The 16550-nt window shown below is 48.5% G+C and overlaps 1 protein-coding gene across 6 annotated transcripts in view; it reads left to right on the top strand.

Annotated features, from left to right (window-relative positions):
- USP20 (ubiquitin specific peptidase 20) overlaps nucleotides 1-16550 on the top strand; it is a 38307-nt gene that overhangs the window by 10884 nt on the left and 10873 nt on the right. For 5 of the 6 annotated variants that reach the window (XR_008442640.1, XM_054007520.1, XM_054007519.1 and 2 more), the window contains 17 exons: nucleotides 176-229; nucleotides 2345-2407; nucleotides 2635-2766; nucleotides 3346-3442; nucleotides 3686-3755; nucleotides 4376-4489; nucleotides 5857-5935; nucleotides 7430-7865; nucleotides 9977-10114; nucleotides 11334-11473; nucleotides 12085-12257; nucleotides 12968-13062; nucleotides 14240-14273; nucleotides 14739-14784; nucleotides 15072-15252; nucleotides 16050-16176; nucleotides 16270-16439. Coding sequence is in view for 5 of the 6 variants with exons in the window: in XM_054007520.1 (XP_053863495.1) it covers nucleotides 176-229; nucleotides 2345-2407; nucleotides 2635-2766; nucleotides 3346-3442; nucleotides 3686-3755; nucleotides 4376-4489; nucleotides 5857-5935; nucleotides 7430-7865; nucleotides 9977-10114; nucleotides 11334-11473; nucleotides 12085-12257; nucleotides 12968-13062; nucleotides 14240-14273; nucleotides 14739-14784; nucleotides 15072-15252; nucleotides 16050-16176; nucleotides 16270-16439 (2149 nt within the window). In the remaining variant the exon portion in view is untranslated. The remainder of the gene's footprint in view (nucleotides 1-175; nucleotides 230-2344; nucleotides 2408-2634; nucleotides 2767-3345; nucleotides 3443-3685; nucleotides 3756-4375; nucleotides 4490-5856; nucleotides 5936-7429; nucleotides 7866-9976; nucleotides 10115-11333; nucleotides 11474-12084; nucleotides 12258-12967; nucleotides 13063-14239; nucleotides 14274-14738; nucleotides 14785-15071; nucleotides 15253-16049; nucleotides 16177-16269; nucleotides 16440-16550) is intronic. The other variant, XM_054007521.1, reaches the window with a different exon arrangement.

Here is a 16550-nt window from a genome sequence, read left to right as displayed (position 1 = left end):
TAAATTTAGTTTAGGTGGAATTCATAGTACTGGGAAAAAATAAATCGTGCAGCCAAACAAGTTTTTAATCTCTGCCCCAAAAAGTCAACTCATGCAGTAAGCCTGGGGTGCTTCCCTCGGAGTCCAGGGCTAGGCTACTAAACGATAATGACTTTTTCTTTGTGTGTGACTGCAGGGAACTTGCCAGTCGTGCAGAGCCGGGGGACCAAACCTCTGGGCTTGCCTGCAGGTAAAAAGAGCTTGCTATTTGTGTGTGCTGTATAGAGGGTCTTCTCATTTGTTACTGATAGTGTTTCTTAGTATAATGCTGTACTTACTTTCAGGCTGAGTTATCGCCTTCGGATATGAAATTAGGTCTGAGTATCTGGTACAGTATCTGGTAAACAAAGAAAGAAGCATTAGAAGAAAGGAAGCCCAGTAAACGTGTCCATCAGCTTTCAATTATATCCCAGAAAAATAGAAGCCAATGATCAAACCCTAATACTGTTTGCCTCACATCTAGGCCTATTTTGTTCACAAATGACTTCCTCCTGGAGCCCCACTGGGAATGAACACTGAAGAATGCTACTAAGTATCATCTGTTTTTAAGCACCTGATGATTGAATGGATCCTTCTGCTTGCAGCTTTTAGGGAGATGTAAAGTGTATGGAGCCAGAGAACTTTAGTGATGTTGTTGAAAGGAGGGGAACAAGGCAGAAGGGAATGAAAAAGAGCTGGCTTAAATAAGATCAAAGCTGGAATGGACTCCTGATGTCATCTAATCTGGAATGTAGGCCATATTCAGCCCTGATGTAAGCAGATGCACCGCCATTGACATTAAAACAAACCAAACTAAAACATTCTATGCAGTGACATCATCATTGACTGCTGGAGCTTCACCCACCTACACCAGCTCTGAGCTTGGTCTCTGTCACTTACCAATGATCAATGCTAGAAGCTGTAGAGTAGTGTTTCTCAGTGGGTTGCTTCCCCTGGGGGCAGATAGCAAAAGGCAACCAGGGCGTGGGGGTGGGTGCAAGGCATTGAATATGTTCTTACCATCTAAAGCAAGGAAAGTCTTGCTTTCCCCACTCTCCCCACACTCTTACTGTTCAAGGTCAAGTATTCTCTGCCAAACCTCTCAAAACAGACGCACACAAATTATATAGGCTTTTCATTGTTATCATGGCTACATTTACTATAAAAGCAAGAGTAAAATAAGTAAGGCAATCATGAAAAAGTTTGAGTTGAAATAAGGGCTTACTTGCCTGAAAAGGTTGAGAAGCACTGCTCCAGAGAAAGTTGTAAAATTCCCACAGTTCACCTGACTGTGTAGTGGTACATCACACCTGTGTGTATCTGTCATACCAACTGTCGATCAGTTGTACTATCAAAAATTATTCCAGGGTAACAAATGCACGTGGCATTTTTTCAAACACAGGGGAAGTCACATCTTGAAGAGCTTACGATCCTTGTCAGTTTCATTCTGTTGCTTTTTCTTGGGAAGTTCTATGTGTAGGAGCTGTAGAGGCACCAGTACTGGTGCTCTGGGGCTGCTCTACAAGGAGCCAAAATAATCTTCTTTCCCATCCATGAACACCCTGAGCAGCAGGCAAGGATTGCCCTGTATTGCCTCTGAATATCAACTTCTGTTATGATACTTAGGGTTACTTTGCATCATGGTAGTTCCTAGGCCCTGTTGTGCCAAGCGCTGTATAATCAGAGTAAAAGACAGTCCCTGCCCCGAAGAGCTCTTAGTAGGAGCAGCGGAACAAAGCTGAAAAAGATTTTGCCAGATTTTACACTGTTGTTCAGGAAGCTGCAACATGCCCGGAAGTATGAGACTGATAGATCTTATACCTGTAACTGCAGGGGCAAGTTATTCTTTTTAGGTACATTTATAGTCCTTTCCAACACATACTTGTAATAGAAGAAAGAAAACAAGGAGTTTGAATGAGGGGACTGATGGGGAAAGACAAAGCAGTGGAAAGAGAAGAGGTGACAGGATGGACATGGACCAACCGATCGCCTCTCATCTTAGTATCTGGATTTCATCAGACAAGCAACTTAGTTTTACAACAGATTTTCGAATGATCCATCTGTAGATCTACGGACACAGTGTGATCAGAAAAACTAACTTCAGTGATTTGGATTGGAGGTTTCATAGAGTCATGTGAGCAAGGGTGGGCATAGTTTTTTCAAGAAGTGCCAAGTCTTTTGTAATGCTGCGACTCAGGTTACAAAGCATGCTTATGAAGTGCAGCTGCTGGCTGGGATGGGGGTCACAAACCCCTTTTTTTTCATTTTGTTGTGGGTTTATCTTGCCACATCCAAACTGTTCTCCCACTATCTCCTCTCTCTCTAGGTTGCTTGTCCTTATGTTGGGTGTGGGGAATCCTTTGCGGATCATAGCACCCTTCACGCACAGGTGAGCTGTTCTCTATAACCCTCTCTCGGCAGGACAGACAGGGTTGGATTTCCAAATAATTCAACTCTGATCCACAAAGCATGGGCGCTTATTGATTATAGCCATTCCCGGCCACCTTTCGTGCCCAGACAACATTTACATAATGACTGTGGTTTGTAGGCTCCAAAAGCTCTGGCGATTGAGTTACAGTTTGTGGTTCTCAGTATTCTCACTATTTTGGTTTTTAGGCCAAAAAACACAACCTGACAGTGAACCTGACGACATTCCGGGTGTGGTGTTATGCCTGTGAAAAGGAGGTATTCTTGGACCAGAGACTGGCAGCACATTCTCCATCCCCGTCATCAAAGTTCAGTGAACAGGTGGGTCTTTCACCCCATATGTCAGGAGGATACTGTTGAATGGGACGGAACGCTTAGTGGGGTTTTTGTTTTCTTTTGTTAGATGACTAGTTTAGGACTCCCCACTATTGGACATGCCACTGTTACAATGAGAGCTCTCAAATCTGAAGGACGATGTCTCCCATCAAGATAAATTTGCATTTATTTAGCAACTTTCATCCAGCGGGATTCCTAATGTGCTTTAAAAACTGTACATGTCTATATAATCGGTCTGTCTTTGGCCACTTCTGAAGGGTGACCACGTCTGGGGTGAACTGCAGCAGCATTAACTGCCAAACTAGAAATGTCCCCACTGCAGACAGTATTGACTGTCCTTGGGGCACATCTTGAAATCACTAAGGGTGCTCCTTGGACAGCCTCATCATGTTACTGTGGCAATGCCATCAGGGAAGGTAAAGGGGTTATTACAGCGGCGTATTGCCAGTGCCTTTGTTGCTGGTGGACCTTCTTAGGGGCTGGCTGAATAAATGGTACAGATCATGTGTGTCTCTCTGCAGATCAGACCTGCCAATGATGCTTATTTCTCTGCCTTTAATCTAGGAGTCTCCATTGCCTGCTCACCCGTTGAAGGCAGTTCCAATTGCTGTGGCTGATGAAGGGGAATCGGAATCAGAAGAGGATGATCTGAAACCAAGAGGTAATGGCACATTGAATTATGGGATCCGTTATAACTGCAGCTCTGGACTCTAAGACTTAAGTTGTGAGGTTCCTGGAGAGCCTTTGTGATTTCAGTAGGACTGGGATGCTGAGCTCATCTGGGAGGGACACGCTGGATTCCCTTTCATCGTGTGTGGAATGTAAAATGTGCTGCTTCTGAAAAGAAAGAGGTGCTGAAAAGTGACATTCCTTTTTTGTCTCCTGTCTCTTGCACTTTCTCCAGGCCTTACTGGAATGAAAAACCTTGGGAACTCCTGCTACATGAATGCAGCGCTTCAGGCCCTCTCTAACTGGTAGGTGACAGGACCATTCTGTGGTGATGCTCTCTTGAATACTCACTAAAAATAAAAAAGTGGCTGTTCCCATCCGAGACCTCCTTCATGAATGCCGTGTGTGGAAATCAGCCCAGGTGCAGAATAGGGAGGGAGAAGGGTAAAAGCAGGATCATGGTTTGCTTAAGGCATAAAAAGCTGTAGAACAGGAAACTGAGCAGATCAATGGGACACATACCATTGGATTGGTGGTGGAAGTACAAGCCTTTAGTTTCCATTGTGATCTATAAAATATTTTATAGGTGCATGTGCATGCGTTTTCCCTCCCGACTTTTTTTTAATGTTCTCCCTAATGAGGTGGCCTTGAAAACCTCAACCCAAAATAATTCTCACCATCCTGTCTTGACAATAAACTCCAGCACCTCTCAGGCATGCTGGGGAGGGATCCCAATCCTTCTGTCCAAAGGGAATGATTTGTGAAGAATCAGAGGGCGGCATTTGTAGCACCACCTCTTTCCCCCTTTTCTCAATGTTACATTTAAAAAGCAACCTTAGGACATGTCCTCTCTTTCTGTGTGACTTCAAATGTATGCGTAGAAGAAATTCCCCTCCACTTAACTCTCTTATCTTTCCTTCCTTAGCCCGCCTCTCACACAGTTTTTTCTGGAGTGTGGCGGGCTGGTACGTACTGACAAGAAGCCAGCATTGTGCAAAAGTTACCAGAAACTGGTCTCTGAGGTTTGGCACAAGAAGCGGTGAGTAATCCCTCCCCAGGCCAAACGGGAAAGTGTACAGCGGTTCATACGTCAGTTATGAACACAGTAAAAATAACGAGGTGTGACCCAGTCCCTGAATTCAAGCTTTAGGGCTAGCCCTAGAAGATGTGGGGTGTGTTGCTGTGAGCGCCTGGTGTAATACTCCCCTTCTTCCACCCTGCAATTAGTGATCAGACAGCCATCTTTTGAGGAACAGGGTCTAGAAACCTCTGAAAATTCATTACATTGATATCAAAGCATGCATGGTAATGTGAAATGCTCTAAACAAAGAGCTTAAAAAGGGGCTCCTCTTATTCTCCTTGATTTGCTGAAAAGAGGGCGGGGATATATTTGGCTGCTCCAGTGCAAGTGGTGCTGCTCTTGATTTGCAGAGAAAAAGCAACTCACATCTGATAGTGATATTTACCAAGCAGCCTGGAAGATGGTTTTGATTGTCAGTTCTTTGCTGTTGACTCAGTATGAGAACTAGTAACCCTGGGCCTGATCCTTAGCCGGTGTAAATTGGTGTAGCACCACTGAAATAATTTAGTTTATAGCAGCTGAGGATGTGGTTCCCTAACTGCAAATGTAAGTAGCTGCAAGAATCAAATCGGATATCTAAATGGTGTCCCGTGTTTAGTGTTAATTGTTATCATAGTACAAGACAGACAAGGTGGTTGAGGTGATACCTTTTATTGGCTCAACTTTGTTGGTGGAAGAGACAAGCTTTCGAGCTTCACAGAACTCTTCTTCGGGTCTGGAAAAGGTAACCAGAGCGTCAGCTGTTCTCCCAACAGCAATTGGCCCAATAAAAGAGATTCGCTCACGCACCTTGTGTCTCTCTCATCCTGGGATCAACACAGCTACGACGACACTGCAGGCAGAGTATGAGTACGTTGTGGGTTTGGAATGGACTACAACTATTTGGAATAAGCTGTGGAGTCATGGCCGTAATTTTTAGCAGTGTAATGTAATTGTAATAGAACTCTTGTGGGTTCTGATTGTTTGAGGTGGGCACTGCTCTTTGTCTTTGAAATCAAAATAAATAAGGAAACCAGAACATTCTGGCAATGGAAATAACGCATGGCTCCATCACTTGACGTTTTAAAAAGTGACAAAGCATTGGTGCATGTACAGTAGGGATCAGTCTGTCACCAGTAGGGAGAAGAGATTAAAATACTTGGTAGATACCTGCACCATCTCAAATCTTATGATTTCTAGTTAACAGATAAGTTCAGACTTTGCAGCAACATAACTGTTCTTTTTCCCCTTTCCTTTAAAGCTGCCTACCACTCTGTATTTTGTGCTTACTACGCAGTTCAGCTCTAGACTTGATGTGTGAACTAATGGTTTTTGTTCTTAAACAGCCCAAGCTATGTGGTTCCAAGCAGCTTGTCTCATGGAATTAAACTGGTCAACCCCATGTTCCGGGGCTATGCACAGCAGGTGGGCCATCCAACAAAACCACTAGCCTTTCTAGACGTATGACTAGGTTGTTCCACATCATGTGATCCTTACTACTACAGTGGAGCTCGCTTAAAGTACCTCATGCAAGAATAAATGGCCCATATTAACTGATTGGGTGCTGGGATTGTCCCATTATTTTGCATCTGTATTCGAGAATGGCTAGAGCTCTTGACTGGGACTCAGGAGATCTAGGTTCTGTTTCTGGGTCTGCCAGGGGCCTGCTGTGGGACTTTGGGCAAGGCTCGGCCTGTCGCTGTACCTCAGTTTCCCTGTCTGTAAAATGGGGATAATGATGCTGACCTCCTTTGCCAAGCACTTTTGAGATCTAATCAAAAATACCATTGAAGAACTAGGTGGCATTATTGTTACTTATATTAGAGATGAGAGTCTGGTTACGCCTGTACTAAAAGGTTACAAATACCAACCTTTATTACACGCACATCCTTCTCGGCACCCAATTTAAATGAGTCCCTTTAAAAGATCATATCTCTTTTTTTTTTTGGGGGGGGGGGTATTTCACTGTACAAAAAAAAAATCACTTATTCTTTAGAATGAAATTTCACTCTCAATGTGTAGTTGGTTAGAAAGTGTACAGAGAGAGGGGACATCAGACAATAGCGTCTTTAAGCCATGGCACTGATAGCAAATGAAAACCGAGATGATGGTGATAAAAAAATCAGTTGCTGAAACAGAGAGACCAGGGCTGCTATATTTGCCCTTGATCAAAAGGGCATTGGATTGGAATTCCAGCTATAAGGAGTTAAAACTGAAGATCTGATGATGTTTTATTATATTTTAAACCAAATCTTCCATAATGTCACCTAAGTCTTCAAAATTTCACTACCCAGAGCTGTCAGGACACCAAGTGGTTCTCTGGGAGGTCCCTTATGAGCAATCTCCACCATCTCATGGGCCACATAGGGGCCTGCACGCTGGCTGATTTGTCTTGGATTTCTAGTTCTAATCCCTGGCAATAAAGTACTTTAATAGCATGCTTGCTATAAGGGATAGGGTTATCCTGTGAAGACATCAGTGGAGCTTGTAGATTGGTTTTTGTAGCATAGACTGTACTGTTCTTTGCAGCCCACTGTCTTGATTGCCTTTCTCCTGATTCCCCACGTTCTTTCAGTGCTGACATCCCAGTAAACAAGATAACTGTCTAAGTTCTGTAGCAGCAGCCCAGTTTGACCATCCTGATTCCTTCCTAAACTACTGAGAAAAAGCAGAAACTGAAACAATTAGCTGCAAATTGGGACTCTAATCCCCAGGCATTAGAACAGTCAGTTAAATGGGCAGGATCCCTCTGTCCATCTGCTGCATATCACCAACTCCATGAGTTCTCTGAGTGGGACTCCCTGTATTCCCCTAGGGGTTAACTTTTGTGGGCAACAGATGAACTAAGTGGAAACTGGAGTAGTTGTGTTTTGTCCCTAGATGGGCAGTAGATAATGTGGGATTGCTCCTGGCTTTCAGGACACCCAAGAGTTTCTGCGATGCCTGATGGACCAGCTTCATGAAGAGCTAAAGGAACCAGTTGTTGCTGAGGCAAGAGACTCTGACTCCAGTGATACGGATGACAAGCGGGAAGGTGACCGTAGCCCCTCGGAGGATGAGTTCCTCTCTTGTGATTCGAGCAGTGACAGGGGTGATATGGATGGACAAGGCAGGACAGGGGGCATGAGCAGCTCCCTAGCAGAGGCAGAGTTGCTGATCCAGGATGAGGCCGGGAGAGGGATCTCTGAGAAAGAGAGGCTGAAAGACAGGAAATTCTCCTACAGCCACCGGCGGAGCAACTCGGAACAAGTTGATGAGGATGCAGACGTTGATACCACCATGAGTCCAATTGACGGCAGAGCTTCTCCTGAAACCCTACCTCCCCCCTGCCCTGCCAGCCCATGTAGGACACCAGGTACTAATATAGCTTCCCTATCACACCCTATAAGAGAACCAGTGCCATATTCATGTGTTGGGGCATGTCAGACAGATACGCTGTGTAGACATTCCCACTCCTGATTTCAGAAGGTCTTTGCTCCTAAGACAGGTGACCTGCTTCCTCCAGCTTGCCTCATTGACCCATGCACTGCTAGGGTAGAAATCAGCAGAGAAGGACGTCCGTGTGCCCAGATACGGTGGGGATGAACATGGTTTACACGCTGGATAGGCTAGTAGTTTGAGCTCCCTCTGCCAAATGTGATCATTTAAAAAAAATCTTCTGTTGCGGGAAAGGTGTGTTTTTATAAGCCCTGTAAAGACGTGAACTGCTGTATGTGCTAATGAGAAACCAAATATTACTAATAACACAAGACCTACAAAAAGAAACCAAAAGACACAGTTACCCCTAACAGAGAGAACAGAGCAGTCTGAAGGAACTCCTGGACCTGCACATCTTTTAAAAATTACTTTAGGAAAAATGTGGAATAAGTATGTAAAGCTCATATTAGCCTATAAACTTACCCTGGGAATAGTTGGTTCCGAGAGGGGTAAAGGAAGGGAGGTAAGAAGGGGTGTGTGGAAGAGTGGACTCACAGCAGGTGCCCCACCTCATGGCTATGTGTGTGGAGTAGCAGCTCTGTTTCTAGCACGCCCTGCCAACCGTCGCTCCTGTCCCTTGGTGGTCTGTCGCTTCCCGTGACTCAGCCCTCTGGCCAGGTTACATTTAATCCTGCGCTTTCTGGGATAACAGAGAGTCCAACAAATAGTCCAGTGTCCCTACAAAAGGCCTTTGGACCCAGCTGTGGGGCCCATGGTCTCCTCCCAGTGCTCTCAATAATTCTTGTCCCCTTCTGAGGGGCCTCATGTCCCCTTCCCCAGTGGCTGGTAGGGGAACCCAGGCCTGCCCCTGACACTAAATCCCACCCAGGGATTCTATTCCCAACAGCCAAGGTTTGCTCCATCAGACTCCTTGCTGCTGTCTCCCTGGATTTCCTTCTCCTGTAGCCTCTCCTGCAGTCACCTGTCTCTCAGGGCTGGGATTTGCAGGGCTCCCCTGGGAATTCCCCAACAAAATCCCAGATTAAAGGTACAAAACGTAAATCCATTTCTGCCCTCCTCAGGCTTGAGCTTTCATCCTGCTCTGCTCCTCATCGGAGCATCTCCCAGGGCTCTCTCCATGGAAATCCAGATCCTGCCCTATTATCGTACCTCCAGAGCCTGCTCCTTCCCCAGTGCTGTTGTGTGTAATTCCTGGCCTCCGGCTAGACTTCTCTACTCAGGAGAGGACGCCCGGGCCAACTCTCCCCCTAGGATTCCTCCTTGACCCTCCCAGTCTCTCTGTTCTCTAGTCCCAGAGCTTCTCCCTGCAGCCCCCTTCTGCAGCAGACTGTCTATAAAAGCCGCCCAGTTCCTCTGGCAGCTGGGCCTCATCTTTAATTGGGCATGGCCCAACCTCCAGGTGTGACCGGGTGGGTTGATTGGCCTCCAGGCACAGATGAACCCTTTCATTACCTGCGGGGGGTGTAGGGGAAGGCACACCCCGTCACAGGGAAATAGAGGTATTTGTTAGTGCTGGGCAATGAACATTTAAAAAATATTTTTAAGCCGTGGAGAGATGCCATGTGGTTCTGCAGAAGAGCTGGCATTTAAAGGCTGTGCCCCAGATATGACTCCTTTTCTTGACCCAGCCCACAGCCCTGTGGGCTCCAGAGACAGGAATGCCGGCAGATGTTTGTGGGGTGGTTTGTTTTCTAAGAAACCCAGAGAATTAAACCTAGGCCTGGGCATTGGGAGCATTTGTCAATATCCAGTGTATGAGAACAAACTTCTTGATTAGGAATGGACCTAGAGGTGACTTGCCTCCTTTCGTTCTGTCTGACAGCGTTTGCCATCTCTCTTGTGGTATCCAATTGAATTCCTCAGGTATCCAGTCCTCAGAGTGGTGGGGCTGGGCTGGGAACTAGATTCCCTGAACATGAAAGGCTTTGTCGTGCTAAGATTCAGAGAGCAGCATTCTACCGGGACTGATTGGTGACAGGCTGGGCTGGCGCGTTTAGTGTTTCACTGGTGGTCTCTCTCCCCACACAGAGCCGGACAATGACGCCTACGTGCGCTGCTCCTCACGCCCCTGCAGCCCGATTCACCAGGAGATGCACTCCAAACTGTCTAGCAGCCCCCCTCGCTCCAGTCCGGTGCGCCTGGGACCCTCCTATGTGCTGAAAAAAGGTAGCGTAGATGGGAAGCTACTGCGGCCAGGAGGCTGAGGGGAGTGTGGAGGCAAAGGGCCACGTTTGCGGGGGGGGAGCAGGAGAAGAGGGAGGTACAGAAGCCATCATGATCCCATGGCTGACAGTCCTTCAATATGTTGATGTCTACTTAAATAGTGTTAGGAAACGAATAATAGTGAGTGTCAGCATGGCTGTGTTTAGGGCAGAGAGATGCCTGGCTGTCCAAATACAGCCTGAAATCACTTAGAAAGGGTCGTCGTTGGCCTTCTCTTCTCGATATCGTAACGCTAACTTACTAATCACTGTCAGGAACTCCTGGGCTACCCTGCATTGAGGGGAGAGTCCAGAACTGGCCTTCAGTCTTGCGCTTCATAGCATATGTGGGCATAGCTGACTGTAGGGCAGCATTACTGTTCACGGTCTCCTGACTATTAAAGGGATGTTGCCATATTAATTAGGCTCCCCGCGGGATTGAAGCTAAAAGCATTAGTCTAGTGTGGGAGTGTTGCAAGGTTACACAATTGGGCCCTGGTTGCCTGCTGCTTCATCTCAAAGAAATCACAAACCCAAACCCACTCTCCTTCCACAGCCCATAAACACAACGGCTTGTGTCTCCACCCCTGGCCCTGCTGCCGTTCAATAATAGCATTCTTTCCCGAGCTGTGCTGACCTCCGCCGGCAGGGGTGGGCACGCAGACACAGACGTTCTAGCCCGATAAAAATCACTCTGTGTAAGTGGGGGTTTTGTTGTTAAACAAAACAACCATGTTCTGCCAGCCACCACATTCTGAGATGCAAGCCGCAGTGTGAAATGCATGGGGGAAAACTGGGCGATGGCTGGAAGGAAAAAGACAAAATATCCTGGGGGAAAAACAGTCAGTAAGTGATGGAGAGTGCTACAGAGATTAAAGCCGTCAAGAACGCTACATGACCCCATCGTGTCCTTCTAAACCAGTGTTGGAGGAGGATGGAGACAAAGACAGCACCTCCAGCAGCATTCGGGTGCATTGCATTGGTGCAGATTGTTACACCCGGTTCCTGCTGTCACCCGAAACAAGGATGTTCTTAATGTAAGTTTAAGTTCGGAACCACTGACAGTCATGCACACTTGTCTTGTGCTGTACTCGGAGTGAGACGTACCCCTGGCTTGACTGCAGGACGCTGCTGAAGCTACGTAGGAGAGCTTGTAGGTGATGGGGGTATGTGTGTCTTTTCAGCCCAGGTGCTGGCTTCCGGGAAGAAGAAGAAAGAGCTCCGTTATCGCAGCGTTATTTCTGACATCTTTGATGGCTCCATTCTCAGCCTGGTGCAATGCCTCACCTGCGACAGAGTGCGTCTCCTTACTGCCATTAATCAAGTAATAAAACAGCAGGGCCTGTTTGCTTCAAAAAACCCCTCTCGTTGGGAAACCGAGCTGTTCCCAAATGTTCTGGGCTGCTAGGGCCCCACTACACTGATCGCATGTGTGTGAAATCCACCAGGCCTAGGAATATTCTGTGCCATTGTTTGTGCCATACAGAACCTTGATCCTGTGTAGCTCAGATAGCTTAGCCATTATGCGTGTCCTACCATGGAGCTGGCCACAGCAAAGGGGGAATAAGGTGGCGGAGCCAATGAAATAGAGGGAGCTGGACAGGGCTTGGGGGTCCTCTCTGTGGAGAACTTGGCGCCATAGCTGTAGGGAACACTACGCGGTTAGGAGGGGGCGTGACCACACTTCTGTCACCCTGTTTGCGAGGGAGGAATAATCCTAGTGTAGACAGGACAAAACCATTTCAGCGCTGCTTCGGAGAGCGTGGCTGGGGCTGGGCCAGAGTCTTCCTGTTGATGGTGCTGAAAATGGCCTACTACAGTCAGCAACACTTCAGTTTCCTAGTGTAGATGGGCCCAAGTGATGCTAAAAGTTCCGGGCTGAGTATCTGCTCCTTTGCATACACTAGAAGCCCAGACTTTTTTGCGTGTCCTCAGGTATCCACAACAGTGGAGACGTTCCAGGATCTGTCGCTGCCGATCCCTGGGAAGGAGGACTTGGCCAAGCTGCACTCCGCCATTTACCAAAATGTGCCTGCTAAGACGGGGGCCTGCGGGGACAATTACACCTCGCAAGGCTGGATTGCCTTCATCATGGAGTACATCAGGAGGTGTGTTTCCCTTGCGACCCTTATGCAGTTTCTCTCCCTCCTTGGCTTTGCTCTCGTCAGTTACTGGAAGGCAGTTACCCTTAAATGTAACAAGCTGATCGGTTCTTTACAGAAGGGAAATGGAGGCAAGGCAGACAAATATTGGACATAATTGCGTAAAAAAGTCGCTGTAAAGAATTAAGATCCATAGGAAGGAATAGCTGTGCCAAGCTCCTTCCTCATTTAGTCCAACAAAACCTATTTTCAACTGTGTTTAAAAAATAAACCGGTGTGCAGTAGTAATGGCCTGACTGTAAAACATCTGTGAGCTGAAGGTGCAGGACATTGCAAGTCCTCACTGGTATATTTCCTTCCAGGTGAGTTGGTTCCTTCAGCCATTTAATAATGTTCCTTTGTGGCTGCCTTCCTTCTGGTGGAAGCCTCTGTCTGGGATCTGTCAGTGCCTGCCTTTTCTTGCCACTCTACAAGAGCGAAGGGTTAAGTCCTCTACTCACCCACCACCTTGGCCCTTCCTGACGTGGGAGGTACCAGTAGCAGCCCCAGTTCTGAGAAAGACACAGCACTTTCCCATAATGCTGTGGGATGCTGTTCTGACCTTCCAGGCTTGATTCACATAAAGCAGCACGCCACCGGGGAATTTTAGAAGCCAAAGTGCATAGATCGCCAGTTACATTCACATTTCTTTCTTGCATGACCCGTCCCTTCTGCAGGTTTGTGGTGTCCTGTATCCCCAGTTGGTTTTGGGGTCCTGTGGTCACACTGGAGGACTGTCTTGCTGCCTTTTTTGCTGCCGATGAGTTGAAAGGTGAGTTTGGGGAGGGCTGGCATATATTGTCTTCTCTGTCCGCCCCCGAAGGAAGCTGTCGAGAACCTTCCCAGATGCGTTTCTGGAACAAATGGAAGCTTCTGGGAGTCTGGCTGGGAACTGCATCCCCTCAGGGGCAGGAATGGGCCTTCACCATCTACTCGGGCAGAGTTTGGAACCAGCAAAGAGCAGACGCGACTGTCGTTCCCGTTAGTGCGCAGTGAGGGGCCGTAGCCCAGTGTTGGTGCTATGCAAGGACTTTCCTGGGCAGGAGGAAAAGGTTGGGGTTGGCAGGCTCAGCTGGGCTTGCTTGGGGGTGGGGTTGAGCCGCTCGTTTCCTGCATTGCTTGCAGGGGGTTTTCTAGTAAATTGTCTGGTTGGCTGAATTTGTAACGTTTGCCCTGGCTCCTCTGTTGTATTCGGGGAGGATAAATGGGCCTTTGGCTTCTATGTAAGACAGCGAGCTGGAGCCAACCCAGGTGCTGGCTGCAGCAGCAGGGACTGCACTGTATGCTGGTGCTTTTGGACCCAGTCTGTGTAGCATTCATCCTTCCTGCAGGCAGTGCCACTAAACCTGGGCTGTGGACTCCTTAGGTGTTTCCCAGGGTCCTGGTCCCGACCGAGTGTTCCCTGGGGGCGTTGCAAGTGGGGGATGAGTTCCACAGGGCAGAAGTGTTACAAGGAGACTCGCCCACAACTCTGCGTGCCCAGCTGAGGAGTCTGGGTAACCTCAGTCCGACCCTTACGCCTAGGAGAGCAAGATTTGTGTTCATGTAGGAGGTTCCTCGCCAGGAGCCCTCGCTGAGGGGGCAGAAGGAGGCTGTGTGGTTCTCTGCAGGACAGTCTCCTGTGCCATTAGCCTAGGATGGAGAGCAGAGGGACTGAACACATCTTGCCCCTGTGTTAATCTGGGGAGTGGAAAGGAGGGTTTTGAGCATGTTTCCTCCCATCCCTGCTTTAACTGGGGAGAAGAGGCTGCTCCAGCCACGCATGAACCACTGGTGGGAGGGCTGAGCAGGTTCCCTTCCACCTCGGTAGACACTGCTGCGTTGCATGCCTGGTGGCTGGCTGCCATCTGTGCCATGTCTGTGTTGAGCTGGGGGTGGCAGAGAAACTCCCGCCCAGGTCTGCTTTCTCTCTGCTAGGCAGGCGCTTTACCTTTCTTTTCTCTCTCCAGGGGACAACATGTACAGCTGTGAACGGTGTAAAAAGTAAGTTTGCGTCCTCCATTTTGTGCTCTTTCCATTAACCTCTCTTTACCCAAACTGACTGTCCTCTCCTGCCCCTGGCCGAACGTCCCCCCTGCTACGGGCCTGCTAAACTGGGACTTGTTGAGTTCTAGGTTTGAAAGTGACCTTGAAAGCCCTGGTTCGGGGCCACTGGAGACCCTGGTGCTAGTGGGAGGAAAAGGGGGGCTGTGGTAAAGGAAAAAAGGAGGGGAGTGAATTAGGGGCACCTAGGGGATACTGAGGAGAATGGAGAGGTGAGGCCAGTGGCCTATGCTCTGATACATGGTGGGAGGTTGCTCTCACTGACGTCCATTCCAGCTTTGCCCTGGAGTTCAAAGGATTTGGGCCCAAAATGTGACCTGCCCAGCTTAGCCTGGGGTCCCCGTTCTTAGTTCTCATGGGGGACTTGTCTGTCTGTCTCTCTCTCTCTCTCTCTCTCTCTCTCAGACTGCGGAATGGCGTGAAATACTGCAAAGTTCTTCGGTTACCTGAGGTGAGTGGGGGGCAGCTTGTTTCTCCTGTGTTAGTTGGGAGGTGGGGAGGGAAGAGTTGCTGAACTGAGAATTGAAAATAGCATTTATTTATTTTGCCTAAGCAAAGTCCTATTTTATTAGCAGATCAGAAAGGGCTTGGTGACCTTCAGTTGATGGGCCATCAACCCCTCTGCCAGGTTATAGTGACCACAGTGTGAGGAAATTCATGTAAAGATCAGGGGGTCCAGAGAGAGAACTGTATTTGATTTGGGTATCCATGGAAACATGCTGTGCTTTTGTGCCCTAGATCCTGTGCATCCACTTGAAACGGTTCCGGCACGAGGTCATGTATTCCTTCAAAATCAACAGCCATGTCTCCTTCCCACTGGAAGGACTGGACCTTCGTCCCTTCCTGGCCAAGGAATGTGTCTCCCAGATCACCACCTACGATCTCTTGTCTGTCATCTGCCATCACGGCACAGCAGGCAGTAAGTCTGTCCCTGAAATGCCTGGGAGTGAGATTGGTCTGATACATGTGTCTGAGAATAGCCGGAAGCTCTGAGCACTGTATCCTGCTGCTGGTCTTTGGGCAGTGGCAGGGCATTAGGTTTTCACTTTGATTCCCCTCCTCAGGCACTGCACGTAACATGCCAACATGTTTTATAGTGGAGTTGGCTTTGATGCTGTCCAAGCTGCATGTTCCTACAGGGTTTCCTAGTGAGACTTTGGGATCCTCTTTTAAACCTCCTCAGATTTCTTGTCCCAGCCTGGTCCCGTTGTCTGCAGTCTCCGCCTCCTTCCCTGTTGCCTACAAAGTAGCTCTTTCCAGGGCAGCCTAGTGCCTCACTCAGGTGCATGGAGCAATATGCAGTAGAAGGCTCACTCCTGCACTGCTCGACTTCCTCAGGCTCTACCTGTTTCAGGCTGGAGTGGTGGATTGCTCAGCGTTCGCAGAGCTCCTCCACTGCGCTGGTTCAGGCCTGTTACCCAGTGAGGCTCCTAGCAGTGTTTCCCCTCATTCAGCAAGGGGAAGCCTGTCAGGGAGGGCAGAACTGAATACATGGAAATGGGCCTGCCACCTGCAGCCCCCTTCCAAGCTGACACAGCACCTGAATCCATCCCTCCTGGCAGGCCTGCCATACTAAAATCGCGGCAACATACCGCTTTTCCCTTTGCTGGGCCAGCAGCCCAGGATTCATCTCCACTCGGTCGCTGACATCATTCCAGGCCGGATTCCTCTTTCTGCAGGGGGAGTCTCAGGGCTGTTACATTCCCTCTGTTACAGGCGGGCACTACATCGCGTACTGCCAGAATGTGATCAATGGCCAGTGGTACGAGTTTGATGATCAGTATGTCACTGAGGTCCATGAGACAGTGGTTCAGAACGCAGAGGCCTATGTCCTGTTCTACAGGTGAGCGGGTTCCCTGGCTGGAGCTGGCTGTTAGCATACAGAGGGGTCAGATGCTGGGGATTGCTTCACTTTCTCCCCCCTTCCCTCCTCAAGGAAGAGCAGCGAGGAGGCTGTGCGGGAGCGGCAGAAGGTCGTGTCCCTTGCCACCATGAAGGAACCCACCTTGCTCCAGTTCTACATCTCTCGAGAGTGGCTCAACAAATTCAACACCTTTGCGGAGCCTGGTCCCATTACCAACCACACGTTCCTGTGCGCACACGGAGGTGAGGGGAAGTGGCCAGGCGTTCTGCATTGGGAACTGTAGCATTCATGCAGCTGCGGGAAGTTTCCGGCTGCACCTTTTGCTGGCTGACACATGGACGCATCCGGATAAA

The sequence above is a fragment of the Malaclemys terrapin genome, chromosome 17 (assembly GCF_027887155.1).
Source record: "Malaclemys terrapin pileata isolate rMalTer1 chromosome 17, rMalTer1.hap1, whole genome shotgun sequence".
Classification (NCBI taxonomy): Eukaryota; Metazoa; Chordata; order Testudines; family Emydidae; genus Malaclemys; species Malaclemys terrapin.
Note: the sequence above shows the minus strand (reverse complement) of the source record. Positions and strands in the feature narration are given on the sequence as shown.